This window comes from Tursiops truncatus, chromosome 19 (assembly GCF_011762595.2).
Source record: "Tursiops truncatus isolate mTurTru1 chromosome 19, mTurTru1.mat.Y, whole genome shotgun sequence".
NCBI lineage: Eukaryota > Metazoa > Chordata > Mammalia > Artiodactyla > Delphinidae > Tursiops > Tursiops truncatus.
In genome coordinates this window covers 19400472-19415201 of record NC_047052.1, presented here as the reverse complement: position 1 = coordinate 19415201, position 14730 = coordinate 19400472, and the positions used below count along the sequence as shown (strand labels likewise).

At 53.7% G+C, this 14730-nt stretch overlaps 1 protein-coding gene across 1 annotated transcript; it reads left to right on the top strand.

Annotated features, from left to right (window-relative positions):
- Positions 1–6531: 6531 nt before the first annotated feature.
- Positions 6532–14730, top strand: CA7 (carbonic anhydrase 7). Its single transcript, XM_004311008.4, has 7 exons — positions 6532–6571; positions 9141–9338; positions 12175–12293; positions 13018–13113; positions 13215–13277; positions 13805–13960; positions 14460–14730. Exons 1-7 carry the CDS (start codon positions 6532–6534, stop codon positions 14580–14582), a joined length of 795 nt encoding a protein of 264 aa, XP_004311056.1. The 3' UTR covers positions 14583–14730.

Below are 14730 nucleotides of genomic sequence, written 5' to 3'. Positions count from 1 at the left end.
AATAATAACTTTCATTATTATGATCATTATTATTCACCCATTTCTTCCATCCTGTCATTCAACAAGCTCACACTAGGGCAGGTTTCCAATCACAAAGTTAGCTGCTCCTGGATGCAGATGCAAAGAGGAATAAGTCTGGGGCTCTGTTCTAGGGGAGTTCATTGTCCCAAGACAGGAGAGGGACAGTAAACGAGTACTCACCAGACAATATGAAGCTGGGGAGCTGAGAGGTGGGCAGAGGAACTCCACCCACTCCCCCTCTCCAGGAATGTTTCACGTGGTGTGGGCAAAGTAGAATGTTTTAAGCAGAAGGAACAGCAGGTGTCATCCCTGGGAGGCAGAGAAGGCATGACAGGCTGAAGCACTAAACTTTGGTGTGGTGTGGAGTTAGGTGAAGGGTAGGGAGTGGTCAGGGGAAGTTTGAGGGACAGCAGGGGCCAGGTCACGAGGACTGAGAAGAGAACATAAAAGCAAGGTGGAATTTAAAGCCCTCCACTTCCTGAAAAGAAACATCCCTTTGGGGGTGGGTGCCAAAGAAGGGGATTACCCCGTGAGGAAGGGGGAGAGAAAGGAGACTGGAGGGACATGAGGATTCCTTCCTCTCTATCTCCCAGACTCTACAGGCATCTTCAGGTTAATAATTACCTGAAATAAGGTGAAAATGGGCACAGATCTCCACCCCAACCCACCCTGGAATGGGAACAGGGGAAGGGGCACAGTTTGACAGTAATGATGCAGCGATGATGGATGTAATTCCCCCTAGGTGCTGTCTCCAGGATCAGGTGGGGGCACACCCACTCATGACTTCCCTGATCCCTACGTAGCACCCATGGAACACAAATGATGGGAAACAGAGGCATGAGACTCTCCCAGTTTGTCATGTGCTTATGCTGTCACATGTCCTCCTTTCGATTGGACAGGTGAAATATAAGGGATAATAAAATACAACCACGGAATGTGGGAAGGTCAAAAGGTGACAGGTGAGGGTTCAGTGCAATCATGGACTGCATGAATGAAAACATCCCCAAATTTGGCAGAGGGGAGTCATACTGCCTATGAAGAAATATAAGATTTTGAAAAAGGTTTGTGTTGGTGGTGTCCCATAAAAAAGATACTTCAGTGTATTATTTTCCTAAAACGGCTGTAACAAAGTACCACAGACTGGTACAAACTATAGAAATTCATTGTTTCACAGTTCTGAAAGCTGGAAGTCCAAAATCAAAGTGTGCGCAGTATGCTCCTTCTGAAGCTTAAAGGGAAGAACCTGTCCTGGCCTTCCTAGCTTCTGGTGGTTTGCTAGTACTCCTTGGCTTGCAGCTGTATGTAGCTCTTCAGTCTCTGCCTGCATCATCATGGATATTCTCCCCTCATGTCTCTGTATTTCTTCTCTTCTTATAAGTCACATTGGATCAGGGCCCGCCCTAATGACCTCATCTTAACTTGATTATATCTACAAAAACCATATTTCCAAATAAGATTACATTCAAAAGTCCTGGGGGTTAGGACTTCAACAACTTTTGGGGGATCTAATTCAACCCATAACAGCATGTAAAGGTGCCTGTGATGGAGCCATGGCGGTTGACCAGACACAAACCCTGCCATCTGGGAACTCAGGGCACCTCACAAGTTCTTCCTATTATAGAAGACAGGGAATCAAAGGTATCAGACCAGGAAACAAAGGCTGCATTCATTTAGACCATTGGTTTTCTAAGTGAGGCCCCGGACCAGAAGCATCAATATCACCTGTGAACTTGTTAGAAGTGCAAATTCTCAGGCCCCATTCCAGACCTGCTGAAACAGAAACTCTGGAGTGAGGCCTCGGAAACTTTTAAGAAGCTCTCCTGGTGATTCTGATGCATGCTCAAGTTTGAGAACCACCAACCTAGGCCAATCTCCCACTTAACAGGTGGGAAAACTGAGCCCCCAAATCCCTATACAACCCCTGTTTACTGAGTACTCATATGCCAGGCAGGCCCTTGACACGCATCACCATTCTGTGCTCATTGTACTCACCCCATGCAATAGATACTACTGTTTACCCCATTTTATACCCAAGAGAGCAGACACTTGGAGAGGTGAGTAAAATTCCAAATTCTCACAGCTATTAAAAGGTGGCACAGGGATTAGAAACAAACACCCCTACAGATCTAGCCAGACCCAGCTTAGGTCTATTATTTTACCCATCCTGGTTGGTCTCAGCTGGAGCAGACAGGATACTTGGGCTTCCAGGAAGTTTGGGGCTACCTCTGCCCTGGAAGAGGTTATAATCTGTGGGAAACCAGCCAGGAAGAATGAATCACAACCTAGGACACACTCCCAGGCCTTAGCCACTAGCCCTCCCTACCTGACCTTATCTATCCCAGCCCTTCTCATCCTGGTGCTCATTGGCCAATCTCTTGCCTCTTTCCTCCACCCCTCGGCTGAGAAAACTGTGGGTCTGTAATGTTCACAATTGTATCACCCATGCCTGGCTCAGCCCTTCGCATCTAATAAGTCTTCAATAAATGCTTTGAATGAAAGAATAAATTTCTAAAACTATTTCCACCATACTTTCTACATTTTAAAATGCCTTACCCACAATGTGTACCTCATCTTATTTGGTTATACCACTTTCCCAGGGAAATCATCAGACACACACACAAAGATGGATAAATAAGGATGTCCACTGCAGTGCATTTACAATTGTGAAAACTGGAAATAATCCACATACTAGAGCACTGTGCAATTAGTAAGTGTCAAGTTCTCCAAGACTGATGACACAGGGAAACGCTTATCATAGGGCATGAAGTGAAAAAAAAAAAAAGGTCACAAAGCTCCACATATGATTCCGATTGTCTTTTAAGTACTACTAATAAATATGGAAAAAGCCCGGCAGCATGGTCACTACAATGTTAACAGCGGTGATTCTTGGGTGGTAATATGACCAGTGATTTTAATTTTCTTTACTATGCTTTTCTGATTCTCCCAAATTTTCTACAATAAATAGGTGCTACCACTGTAACTGGAAAAGGAATGTTCGGTTTAAATGTGCCCAAACAAGCTAAGGAGAAGGGGAAAGAACAGAGGTCTGAGAGTACATGCTTGGTTCCAGGACACTCACAGATATCACCTCACCTGACCATCCTATTAGCCCTCTCGATTCTCTATTCCCATCTGATAGATTGGAAAACAGGTGCAGGACTTCCCTGGTGGTGCAGTGGTTGAGAATCCACCTGCCAATGCAGGGGACACGGGTTCGATCCCTAGTCCGGGAAGATCCCACATGCCGCGGAGCAACTAAGCCCGTGCGCCACACACAACTACTGAGCCTGTGCTCTAGAGCCCGCGAGCCACAACGACTGAAGCCCGCGCACCTAGAGTCCGTGCTCCACAACAAGAGAAGCCACCGCAATGCAAAGCCCGTGCACCCCAATGAAGAGTAGCTCCTGCTCTCCACAGCTAGAGAAAGCCCACGTGCAGCAATGAAGACCCAATGCAGCCAAAAATAAATAAATTTTTTAAAAAACAAAAAACAACCCACAATAAGCTGTAATTTTGATCTTAGAGTCTCTAGGTCTTCGGTCTGGCCCGTTTGCCATGTGCACAACACACAGTGAAGAGCAGGCAAGATTCTGCCTGTTGGTGCAGCACTGGACAACTGTTGTCTCAACCAAGGTTCACAGGGATCCCATGAGGTGGTCAGGGCTGGGATGATGCCCTAATCACCTCATTGTTATAGAGAAGAGAGACTTGTAACTTTGAGAGGGGAAGTGAGATCTGGTCAAGTTCGCGATGAATGAGGTGTGGCTGTGCAATCTGCTCCAGCCCTCCTTCCCCAGCCCTTCCTTATGGCTCGCACATCCCTGCCCTCCCTCTCCGCCAGAAACAGCAAAATCCAGGAGGCCGCTGATGCCAGTGAGACCAAAGAGTAAACTCCAGAGCAGTGAAATCAATTCAGCTTTAAAGACGGCACGTAATTGAGACAGGAGGTGCCTGAATGGGGGCACAGTCTTTCCCAAGTTGACCTGAGTGGGCTGCGGGGAAAGTGGAGCTTCACCTGAGACAGGCAGACTCCAACAGCTCCTCTTACCTACCTGAGTTCCCAGTTCTCCAGCACCCAGAGAAAATTGCCAAAGACAGGATATAGGAAGGAAAGAATTGGATCAACTTTTATCTGGTTGTTAAAGAGGCAATACTTTAATTCTTTCAAAAGGAGTAGGCAGTAAAGAGTGTCCCTCCCACCCCCATTCCGCACCCTTCCCCACCCTTCGGGGCTCCCAGTCTCCACCCTGGAGGGAAACACTCTCCCCAGCTTCTCTTAAGTCACTGTGAAGAGAGTCTCGCATATATACACAAATGACAATCAAATTTAAAATCCACTTCCTCCCCTCTCCTGGTGATTTTAGACATGCTGAATAAGGGACTCAGCAGCCCTGGGTTTTCATTCTTGCTCAGTTGCTCACAGTACAGCCTAACTCAACTTCTCTGAGCCTTGCTTTCCTCATCTGTAAAGTGGGGTTGCTGTGCGGATGAAACTGGATTCAAAACTAAGTAATCCCAACATTTTTAGCACTATAAATAAACATGGAAATGTCTTCTGGGTCACAGTGAGGGGGAAGTAGGTCAATGAAGTAGACACATTTGGGCCCATCCCCAGGCCCTGAAAGTGTTGCAACTCCCCCAGGAGAAGAGTGGCTGGCTCTTCTGGGAGAGGAACAGAGACTGCAGTCCTCACTCTGAAGCTAGTCTTTGTCTTCTTGGTCTAAGGATGACATTTCTGGTTCGGAGACCTGGGACCTTGACAAGGTTGCATGCCCTGTCACATGCCAGTCTTGGGCGCCACCCCCTACATGCTTATTATGATGCCCTGCCCCCCTGCCCTAGGGTCAGATTTCTATTAAGGGCCCCTTCCAGCTCTTGGGTCAGGGAGGAGCATCTAGGCAGTGTTGGGAAGTCACTGACTGACCTTGGCCCAGCGACCAGTTGTCCCTTGATCTCCACAACTCTACTTGGGGACCTGAGGGGTTCAGGGCCTGGAAGAGGGAAACCAAGACAGCCACACAGATATAGGGGAGCCTGGCAGACAAGATGGTACATTCCTTCACAAGGTCAGCCAACAACAGGGCCTGAAATAGTCTCCTCTGGTAGAGGTCAGACCAGCAGACATTTCACAAATGGCCCTTCAACTCTGGTTGGGTACAAGCCCCTGGGTGGGATCAGTTGTCTGTCCTTCTATCCACTCATCTGTTTGTCTTCCCAAAACTGCCTGCTGCGGCCTAGCCAGAGACAAGCCCTATCCTTGGCATAAGGCCACATCCTCAGATGAGTCGGATTGGGCCGGCTGGAGCCCGTGGGTGGAAGACAGAGGACGTCCCAGGTGGAGGGCACAGCAAGGACCAGGCCTTGTGGGTGGGAAAATGTTGGGCCAAGGCAGATACTGAGATTGAGTGCAGGGTGGAGGCCCTGAGCTCCCAGCAGGTGTGCCAAAGGTCATGGAGAGGCAAGGAAAGGAGGGACAAACAGCGGGCTGTAGAGGAATAGGCAAAGAGACCCAGACAGAGGAGGAAGCCAGGAAGAGAAGGAGAGGGTGGAGGCAAGGCCTCAGACTTAGTTCCATGGGAAAGCCAGCTGGTGTCTGTGGGTCTGTCTGTCTTAATGACCAGTGGTTAAAGCCCAAACTCCCCACTCCCCCTTTGAGGCTCCGGTTCTGCCTGAGGCCTCCTCCTAGCCCAGGGCTCCCAGATCCCAACCACAGGACCCCTTTGCCCCCAGCACCAAGGGGAAGTAGTAAAGAGCACAAGAGCCTAGGAGTGAGACAAACTAAGAGTAAATCCCTCACTCTCTGGCTAGATGACCTCGGGCAAGTCACTTCACCCCTCTGGGCCTCAGTCTCCTGTTCTGTGAAATAGGGCTAATGCAAGGACCACCCATTGTTGTAGGGAAGCTGAGAGGGTTAGATGACAGGAAGGACCCAAAGCTTGGCCCAGAACTTGCCAGTGTCTGGCAAACAGGGGAAGCTCCAGTTCTGGACACCTGATGGTCAGTGCAATCTGCAGTTTAAAAGGGTCCCAGTCCAAGAGGACTCAGGGCCCAGAGCCCAGGTCTCTGGTGGTGGGATTTACTGCCCAGTGATAAGCCTGGGGAATAGATGGGATGTGGAGAAACAGAGGCCGCCCTCAGCATTGGCCGTTTCTCCTGCCCCAGAGCCTGTACACGGGCTGGAGGTAAGGAGGGAGAGTGCTCCGACCAGGGCCAGGGTGGGGATGGGGCTGGGGTTTAGGTCCCCTTGACCGCCCCCCACCCACCCCCCGCATCTCGCATCTCAACTCGGGGCTCAACTGGCCTGAGGGCGGGTGGGCGAGGGCGGGGCAGGGCCGGCCCCTCTCGCCCTGCTGGGGGGGGGGTGGGGGGCGGGTCGCCTGGGAACTGCTCCTCCCGCCTGCCGCCGCTTTAAGAGGCTGCTCCGCGGCAGCGAGCGGGGCCGGAGCCGCAGTCCGAGCGAGCAGAACTGAGCCGAGCCGGCAGGTGCACGGCTGCGGGGACGGCAACAGCATGACCGGCCACCACGGCTGGGGCTACGGCCACAACGACGGTAGGCGCAGACCCCGGCCGGCCCCCACCCGCTGGGACTCGCTCCTGACCCTCGCGCCCAGCCGGGTTTGCGGGACCCTCAAGCCCCCTATCCTCTAGGCGGGACCGGGATCCCTCTCCCATCCGTCCCCCAGAACCCGGCCCACCCGCCCGGCCCGAGCCCTGCCTCCCCCCGCACCTGGCGCAAAGTCCGCGCTGCACCCCGGCCGGCCCCGCCGCCGGCGAGCCACCCCGCGGCCGAACGCGTTCAGCCGCCTCTTCCGCGCAGCCCCTGACGGCCCCGCACGCTCTGACCCGGGCCGGGACACTCACTCATCGCCGGAGTGCGCAGCGGGTGAAGGTAGCCCAGGGCAGCGGGGGGCGGTCCCGGCGGAGCGCTGTGCGCGGTGTCTGTGCGGGGAGCGCGCACGCGTGTGTGCCGGGACCTCCGGCGAGCTGGGCTCCCCGTGGGCAAGGGCGCGGTGTCCTGCGCAGAGAGTTTCCCGGTCGAAGCGTCCGAGCTTTCGAGTCGGCAGGTATGTGAAGGAAGGGAGCATCTGGGGGCTCTCGGATGTGTCTGGGTGTCTGCCTCGGGCAGGGTGTTTGAGCACGTCCAGGTGTGAGGCATGGGAGCCCGTGGCCCACACCAGCCTCCTGGTCTGACCGGGAGAATAGCTCCTCGATCCTGCCTCAGTTTACTTAAGATGCAGAGGAAGGGAGAAGAGGCAGACGGTGAGAGCCAGAAGGCTCGAGTGTGAGACTGGGACAAGTCAGTTCCTTTTGGGCTATTTCTTACCAAACTGGGGTCGGGGTGTGGGATAAGGGTTTCTTGCTTTTCCCGAGATGAACAATGAGGAGCCAAGATCCAGGCTGCCAGGATGAAACCCAGGCAAGGCAGGTGGGGGTGGGGAGAAGCGGAAGTGCTGGTGGGAGGAACGCCCCCGTCCCACTCATCTGAGGAGAGACAGGCACTCTGTGAGGGTGGGCGGGGGTCCTAGGCTACAAAGTCTGGGGGTTTGGAGGTTACAATGGGCCAGAAGGAGTTAGGGAGGTGCTGTGGTGTCTCTGGCCCCTCTGGGACCCCAAGCACACAGGAGAATATTCTGGAGGGGAGAACCCCAAATCTAGACATGCAAAAGCTAGAAAGAGACTTTCAGAAAAAGGCAACAGAGATCAGCAGAGGTGTAGAGAGAGGCAGAGAAGGGGCAGGTTGACACGACCCATAGAAGATCCTCTTCCCCCCCAGCACCTGCTCCCAGCCAGCTTCAGGGTGCTTCCCCCTGACTCCAGCCTTCTTGCTGGTCCTGCCCACCAGCACTGCATCCAGTATCCCAATAGGCCTGCCCCATAGCTGGCCACCCTGAAGCTGCTGCCCCTCGCCCAGTCCTGGGCCATCCAGTCTAGTTGCGATGAGGGAGGAAAAGACAGAGGATGAAGGTGCCGGCATGCAGCATGCTCACAGGACTTCAAAAATAACCCAGTGGGTCTGGGCCATGATTCTGAGTCATCCACTGGGGACACAGTTTTGTCGGCACCTGCTGCTGTTTTCTCAGGAAAACTTAAGAAGCCAAAAACGGGGAGAAGCACCAGCCGGCAATAGCTCTAAAAATAGGCTGCATCTCAGGATGTTCCCCGGGGAGATGCCGAGCCTCTCGGCTGCAGATGGAGTCTCTGGGAGGCAGGTGGTGGGTGCTCGTGGGTGTGCATGCAGGTGTGTGTGCATGTGTGTGCGTGTGTGTATGTGTGTGCACGAGCATGTGTTTTGCTGTAGTCTCTTAGTGCAGACCTGGGTTTGCAACAGGGGATAGCTGTGTGTGAGGGTGCATATGTGTGTGTCAGAGGTAGTTGGCAGGGCTATGTGTTTGTACACATGTGTTACTGGGCCTGATGGCTCTGGGTGCGGTGAGCTCAGGTCACTGTGCATATATGTGTGCACACGTGAAAGTCTCCCCGGACCTGCACATGTCTGGGGAGGGCAGCTGGGGGCAATGCATGCACACACTGTGTATTTATACCAGTGCCCAAGTGTGTGCGCGCACATGCGCCAGTGGCCCTCAGTTCCTTCATCTGTGAAATGGGGATCATGCTCGTTTCTACTTCACGAGGCTGGTATGAGGAGCAAATTCATGTCACAGAGCCAAAGCGAGGTTGATGTGAACTTTTGTTGTCATTTTCACAAACACCAACTCGAACTTGGCCAAAGTGCAGGAAGAGGCCAGATACCTGGTAGGGTCAGGTGAGGGAGTTCGGGAGCCCGGGGACCTCTCTAAGCAATACTGCCTGTCGGGGAGGACCCACTACCCCAAACTGCCCCTGAGCCTGTAGCTTTTTTGTGCTGCCTTCCATGCATTACCTCTCTGGGTCTCCTATCAGCTCTGGGTGGAGAGTTTTAGTGAGGCCATTTCGCAGACAAGGAAATGGAGGCTGAGAGGGGAAGTGGCAGAGCTGGGATTGGAGCTCCAGACTTCATGGCTCCAAAGCAGGGGCTAATCTCTGAAAGGACAGCACGGAGACCATCCCCTACAGGTGCCCTCAGTCTGCAGCCCAGAGATTCAGGTTGGCCTGAGTCCTTGCCCTCTCCCCATCTGCAGGCCCCTCACACTGGCACAAGCTGTATCCCATTGCCCGGGGAGACCGCCAGTCACCAATCAATATCGTATCCAGAAAGGCTGTGTACTCGCCCAGCCTGAGGACATTGGATCTTTCCTATGAGTCCTGCACGTCCCTCAGCATCGCCAACAATGGCCACTCTGTCCAAGTGGACTTCAATGACAGTGATGACCGAAGTGGTAAGTGGCCCTTATGGTGATGTTTGCCGGACCCTGGTACCCTTCCCCCTGGGATCCTAACCTGTTTTGGGCAGGCTCAGGAGGGGCAATGTGCTGTGGTAGGGAAGGAAGGCTGCACTTCTCCCCAGCTGTGAAGCCTTAGGCTGAGCCTCAGTCTCCTGATGCATAGGGTGGGAGCATTAGGACCCTATTTTCCTCCCTAGGATCATAGAGAGGAGAAACGAAAAACTGAAGTGATGTTTGTCGTGCTGGCATATAGCAGATGCTCAAGAAATGCTAATTCTCTTTCTTCTCTTTCAGTTGTGCTTTAGGTCAGGTTTGTTTTCACTCCCTGCCCCATCACTGAGCTGCTGTGTGGCCTAAGGCCAAACCCTCCTCTTTGTGTGATCTGGCCAAGCCCAGCAGAGAGAGAACGGAAATAAAATGTTCAGTGTGCCAGGCCCCTTGCCAAGGTCACAGGCAGTTCTTTTATTCTTCTCAAGAACCTACCTCTAAGTTGGGCAAGTAGAGACTCACTGAGCTGGGGAGGGCCAGAACCAGCCTGCTCCCACTCCGAAGGTCTTTTCTCCAACCCACCTACAGCTTCAAGATCCCAACCGTCCTGGACAAAAGAGAGGCCAGTGGGAACTTGTAGCAGCTCCTTCCAAGGTCTCTTTGCCCTGGGATTAGAGTTCGGGTTCCTTCATGATAAATTCTTGGACGGAAGCCTCGGGAGTGCTCCTTAGTAAAGGGATTTTTGTCCTTATGACCAGGCCTGTGAGGGATGAAGTGGGGTAAGGAGGGAACCTGCTAAAGTTTCTTATGTAAGGAAGTGACTGGTACTTTGCCCCTCTGTCGCCTCCCCAACCCCCCCATACGCACAATGAAAGCACTCAGGGAAACTTAAGTTTCAAATAGAAAATCAGAGGGCAGAGAAGGGGAGGAAAACCAGATAGGAATGATCTTAGTTGCTTGACTCTGAGTTCCCTGGTAGGCTAGGGAAAAGGGGAAAGAGGATCAGTTATAGTTCTTGTTGCAGAAGGTAGGAAATCCAACAGATCCTCAGAAGAGAGACACAGCATTCTTGGTACTGAATTCTAAGAAAAGCCTCCCACCCAGAACTTTGGGGAGGGACATGGAGCTCTTGATGACCTTAGATCACAGTTTATGAAGGAGCAGTTTTCAAATGGTTGGATCTTCTAAACAGCCTTCAGAGGGCACTGAGGGCTCAATTCAGACATCAATAGCTCAGTGAAGGCCACTCTTGGCAGGCGAAGGCCCAAGGAAACGTTCCTCTGGACCACTGATCCAGGGGCTCACTTTCTGACTTGGTTTGGGTTCCGTCCCCTATCAGAATGCCCAGGCCTGAGGGGTAGGGGACAAGTGGGAAGAAAGTAGGCTTGGGAGCGAGACAGTTGGGTCTCTGCCACTCCCCAGCTGTGTGACCTTGGGCAGGATACCTACCTTTCTGAGCCTCAGTCCCACGTCTGGCCAAGGGGGTAACAGGTAACAATGTGTCCCCCTCTAGGTCACTGTGGGGATTAATGTCTGCAGACTGCTGAACACATAGGAAGTACACAGTGAATGGCAGTGTGTTCTACGGTCAGGATGGAGAGAGGAGGCTAAGGGAGCCAAGCTCAAGGTTTAGGGAGGCAGTTCACTCCCTAAGAGACTGCACTGTGGAGTCCCAGGTGGGTCATGCTCAGAAGAGTGGGCCCTCCCAGCCCATAGCAGGGAGCTCAGCCTGCAGGTCTGTCTACTCCTGCCTCCCCAGGATGGAGCAGCCTGACTGGGCCTGTGGGCCCTGGCCCACAGCCATCACCCCCAGGCTCAGTCAACCACCCAGCATTGCCATGGACAGGCCCCGCTTCTCAGATGAGGCAGGACAGCAAGAATGGGCCTCTGGGCTGTCCCATGGTCCTCCTCCTTGAAGGGCCCACGGGGGGCAAGGCCCTGCCCTGGTCACCCGTCCTCAAGGGGCCTAGTGGAACTCTGAGCCCAGGGCCGTCACCTGATCCAGGAGCTCACATTCTGCCCTGGCTGGGGCTCCCTCCACTGCCAGATCTCTTTCAGCTGGAAATTCAATCAGTCCCAGGAGGCCTTGTGAGTGGCCCCAGCTCGCCAGGTATCAGAGTGGGAAATTCACAAAACCAGCATAAGTGGGGCTTGCCAAAGAGGGCATGAAGGAGGGACATTGGAGGTACCTGGGCCTGACCATCAGAGTGGGGACCCTTAGGAGCTGGCCTCTAGACATCAGGTCCTGGGGATCCTCCAGGTTCTGGGGAGGCAGCACGACCTGGTGATTAGGGCCTTGGGCTCTGAACTTATATGAAGTAGATGCAGGCTTATATCCTAGCTCAGTGCCTTGCTGTGTGACCTTGGGCAAATGCCTTGCCCTCTCTGTGCCTCAGTTCCTCCTTTATAAAATAGAAATAATAATAGGTTTTGTCTTTCATAAGCTACTATGAGGACTAAAGAAAAGAATTTTTCCAACCCAGTTCTGGGTCAGGGCTCCAGACCTGGGAGGTCTACTGTTAGTGATAATCGGGGCCTGAGAGGCAAAGTCCCAGCTTCCACTCGAAACTGGGCAAGAGTGGGGAGGATCCAGATGGAGAGATATACCCACTCAGTGTACCAGACTCCTCTGTCACCTACAGGGCTCCAGGATTTCTGCCCTGGCCCAGCTAAGGGCATAGGGAACTGGGCGGGGACTGATCCAAGTCCACTTAGAGCAAGGAATGTTGCAAATGAAAAGTTTATCCCTCTCCTGAGCACTGCCCTGATATTGGCGCTGCTGTCTGCGGGCGGTGTGGGCTCTCTCACAGCAATTGCTACACACCGCCCTTCTCCCCCGCAGTGGTGACTGGGGGCCCCCTGGATGGGCCCTACCGGCTCAGGCAGCTCCATTTCCACTGGGGCAAGAAGCACAGTGAGGGCTCAGAGCACACGGTGGACGGCAAGTCATTCCCCAGCGAAGTAAGACCCTCCTCTACCTGAATCCCTTTACCACTTGGGGAAAAGTTGGGGACTGGGGAGCCAGGGTCTTGACAGTTGCCTGGTGTGGGGTACTGGAGAGAGTGAAGTCACTCGGGGACCTTTGGGAGAGACGCCCTTCACCTGAAGTTCAGGTCTTCCACCTGAACTCTGCCTACTGTCGTCCTGATCTGTGTGTCCAGAAGGAATTTTATGACGGACAAATCCAGTCCCACCACAGCCTTACTAACAACCCTTCAAGGATTAAGCCTGGCATTCAAGGCCCTGCATGAACTGGCCTTGCCTGGCCTCATGTCCCTTGACCTCTTCCCATACTGACCTGCATGTGATGAATCCCCTGCCCACACCTGGCTCTTTCGTATCTCCAGGCTGCTGTTCTTTCAGCCTGGAATACCTTGTCCCAAGAGTTCCATCTGATAACCCCCTTCTTATTCTTTGGACTCAGCTGCAGGCTTCACTTCCTCAGGGAGGTGTCACACTGGATAGTCATTATCTGTTTCACAGTTCACGGAGGGCAGGGCCTGATCTCTTTGGTCCCTTGGGGCTCAGAAAAGGGTCAGGCCCAGAACAGGGTAAATGCTATCTGTGGCCCGCCCCTCCCGCAGAGGGGCCAGGCGTCCGGTGGGAGTGAGGGAAGCCTGGCTCTGAGCTCCCATGGCCCCTGGGAGGCACTAAGCACTGGCCTGGCCTGTCGTTGCCCCTGTAGCTGCACCTGGTTCATTGGAATGCCAAGAAGTACAGCACCTTTGGGGAGGCGGCCTCAGCACCCGATGGCCTGGCTGTGGTTGGTGTCTTCCTGGAGGTGAGGGGGTTACCTGGGCCCAGAAGGCCGTGGGAGGCCTGGTACCACCCCTAGTTCCAGAACACAGTGAGATCTGGCCTCACACTACTTCTCCCTGACAGACGGGGGACGAGCACCCCAGCATGAACCGTCTGACAGATGCACTCTACATGGTTCGGTTTAAGGTGAGACCAGGGGTCCATGCTCTTGATCTACAGCAGCCTGGTGGGGAGGAAGGAAGAGGCTAGATCATGGAGTGGGCCCATCCACTCCTCCATCCTGGCAGCAAACCCTGGCAGAGGTGAAGGGTGCAGGTCAGCACCTGTGGTGCCCTGCAACTGACTCCTCGTCATCAGGGTCCATGGCCCCACTGAATGCCCAGCGTGAAGTCTGGTTGGGCATAGGATTGATAAGATGCCTGTCACATTAATGGTTCTCTGACCAGCAGCGCCATTAAGTTCTGTTGAAGGCAAGGGAGAGAACATGGTGCCCAAAGAGCTTTAGGAACCACAGCTTTTACATACAAGGGAATGGGTGGAGAGGGCCAGCCAGGCTGGAATATAGCCTCTGGGATCACAGACATCTGGCCACAATTTGCATCAATGGGCCAAGGAGAAGCCTAAATCCTATTGACAGAAATGGGTGGGGAGGGTGTTGGTCTCATCCTGTTGGGAGGTCTTTGCTGACTCCTGGGTCCCCCACCCTGCCCCAGGGCACCAAGGCCCAGTTCAGCTGCTTCAACCCCAAATACCTCCTGCCTGCCAGCCGGCACTACTGGACCTACCCTGGCTCCCTGACAACACCCCCACTGACCGAGAGTGTCACCTGGATTGTGCTCCGGGAGCCCATCAGCATCTCTGAGAGGCAGGTGAGCCCTCCCAGAGTACCAGACGGAAGGATGTGACACTCAGGCACACCTGGGCAGTGTGACTCTCCCAACCAGCAGCCCACAGCCTGTGGTCCCACCATCAAGGCTCCCATCTTTTGCTAATAAATGTTTTGATTCTTGGGTGGGAGTCAGCTTGGTTGTTAGTTATTAGGACCTGGACACAGACTAGGAGAGATCCCTGGATCCTGGGACCACCCCTAGTGTGTTAGAAACTGAATGCTGCATTTGCTGATGATTCTTAGCTAGACAGGAACTGGAACTAGGTGGAGCAGGGTCCAGGTTCAGAGGCTCTTTAGTGAGTAAGTAACTGAGGTTGGGTTCCCAAAGAAGAAATGAGTGGGGAGAAGTAGGGACAAGCCCTAGGGGGAAGAGGAGAGAGGGGCAGAACTGGCTGGGCAGGGTATGCCAGATGTTGTGTCTGGGATCAGAGAGGACCACAACGCCCCCATTCTGCACTGAGTATCTCTTCTGCCTTAAGATGGAGAAATTCCGGAGCCTGCTTTTCACCACAGAGGAGGATGAGAGGATCCACATGGTGAACAACTTCCGGCCGCCACAGCCACTGAAGGGCCGTGTGGTCAAGGCCTCCTTCTGGGCCTGAGCTGCCTACCTGCCCAGCCGGCCACTGAAGCACCATCTTCCCAAGGGCTTCCATGTCAGCAGACACCAAACCATCCAAGGCTCCCTGCCTAGGGCTGCTGTGGACCCCACTTCAGCTGGCTTGCTCCTTGGCCACCTGGAGGCTTCTC

What these genes read in the sequence shown, in the direction of transcription:
- CA7 (XM_004311008.4), top strand. Translation starts at nt 6,532, where the DNA reads ATGACCGGCCACCACGGCTGGGGCTACGGCCACAACGACG. An exon ending in TGACAGTGATGACCGAAGTG is followed by an intron (nt 9,339 to 12,174) that starts GTAAGTGGCCCT and finishes TCTCCCCCGCAG; the next exon opens with TGGTGACTGGGGGCCCCCTG. An exon ending in TGGTTGGTGTCTTCCTGGAG is followed by an intron (nt 13,114 to 13,214) that starts GTGAGGGGGTTA and finishes TCTCCCTGACAG; the next exon opens with ACGGGGGACGAGCACCCCAG.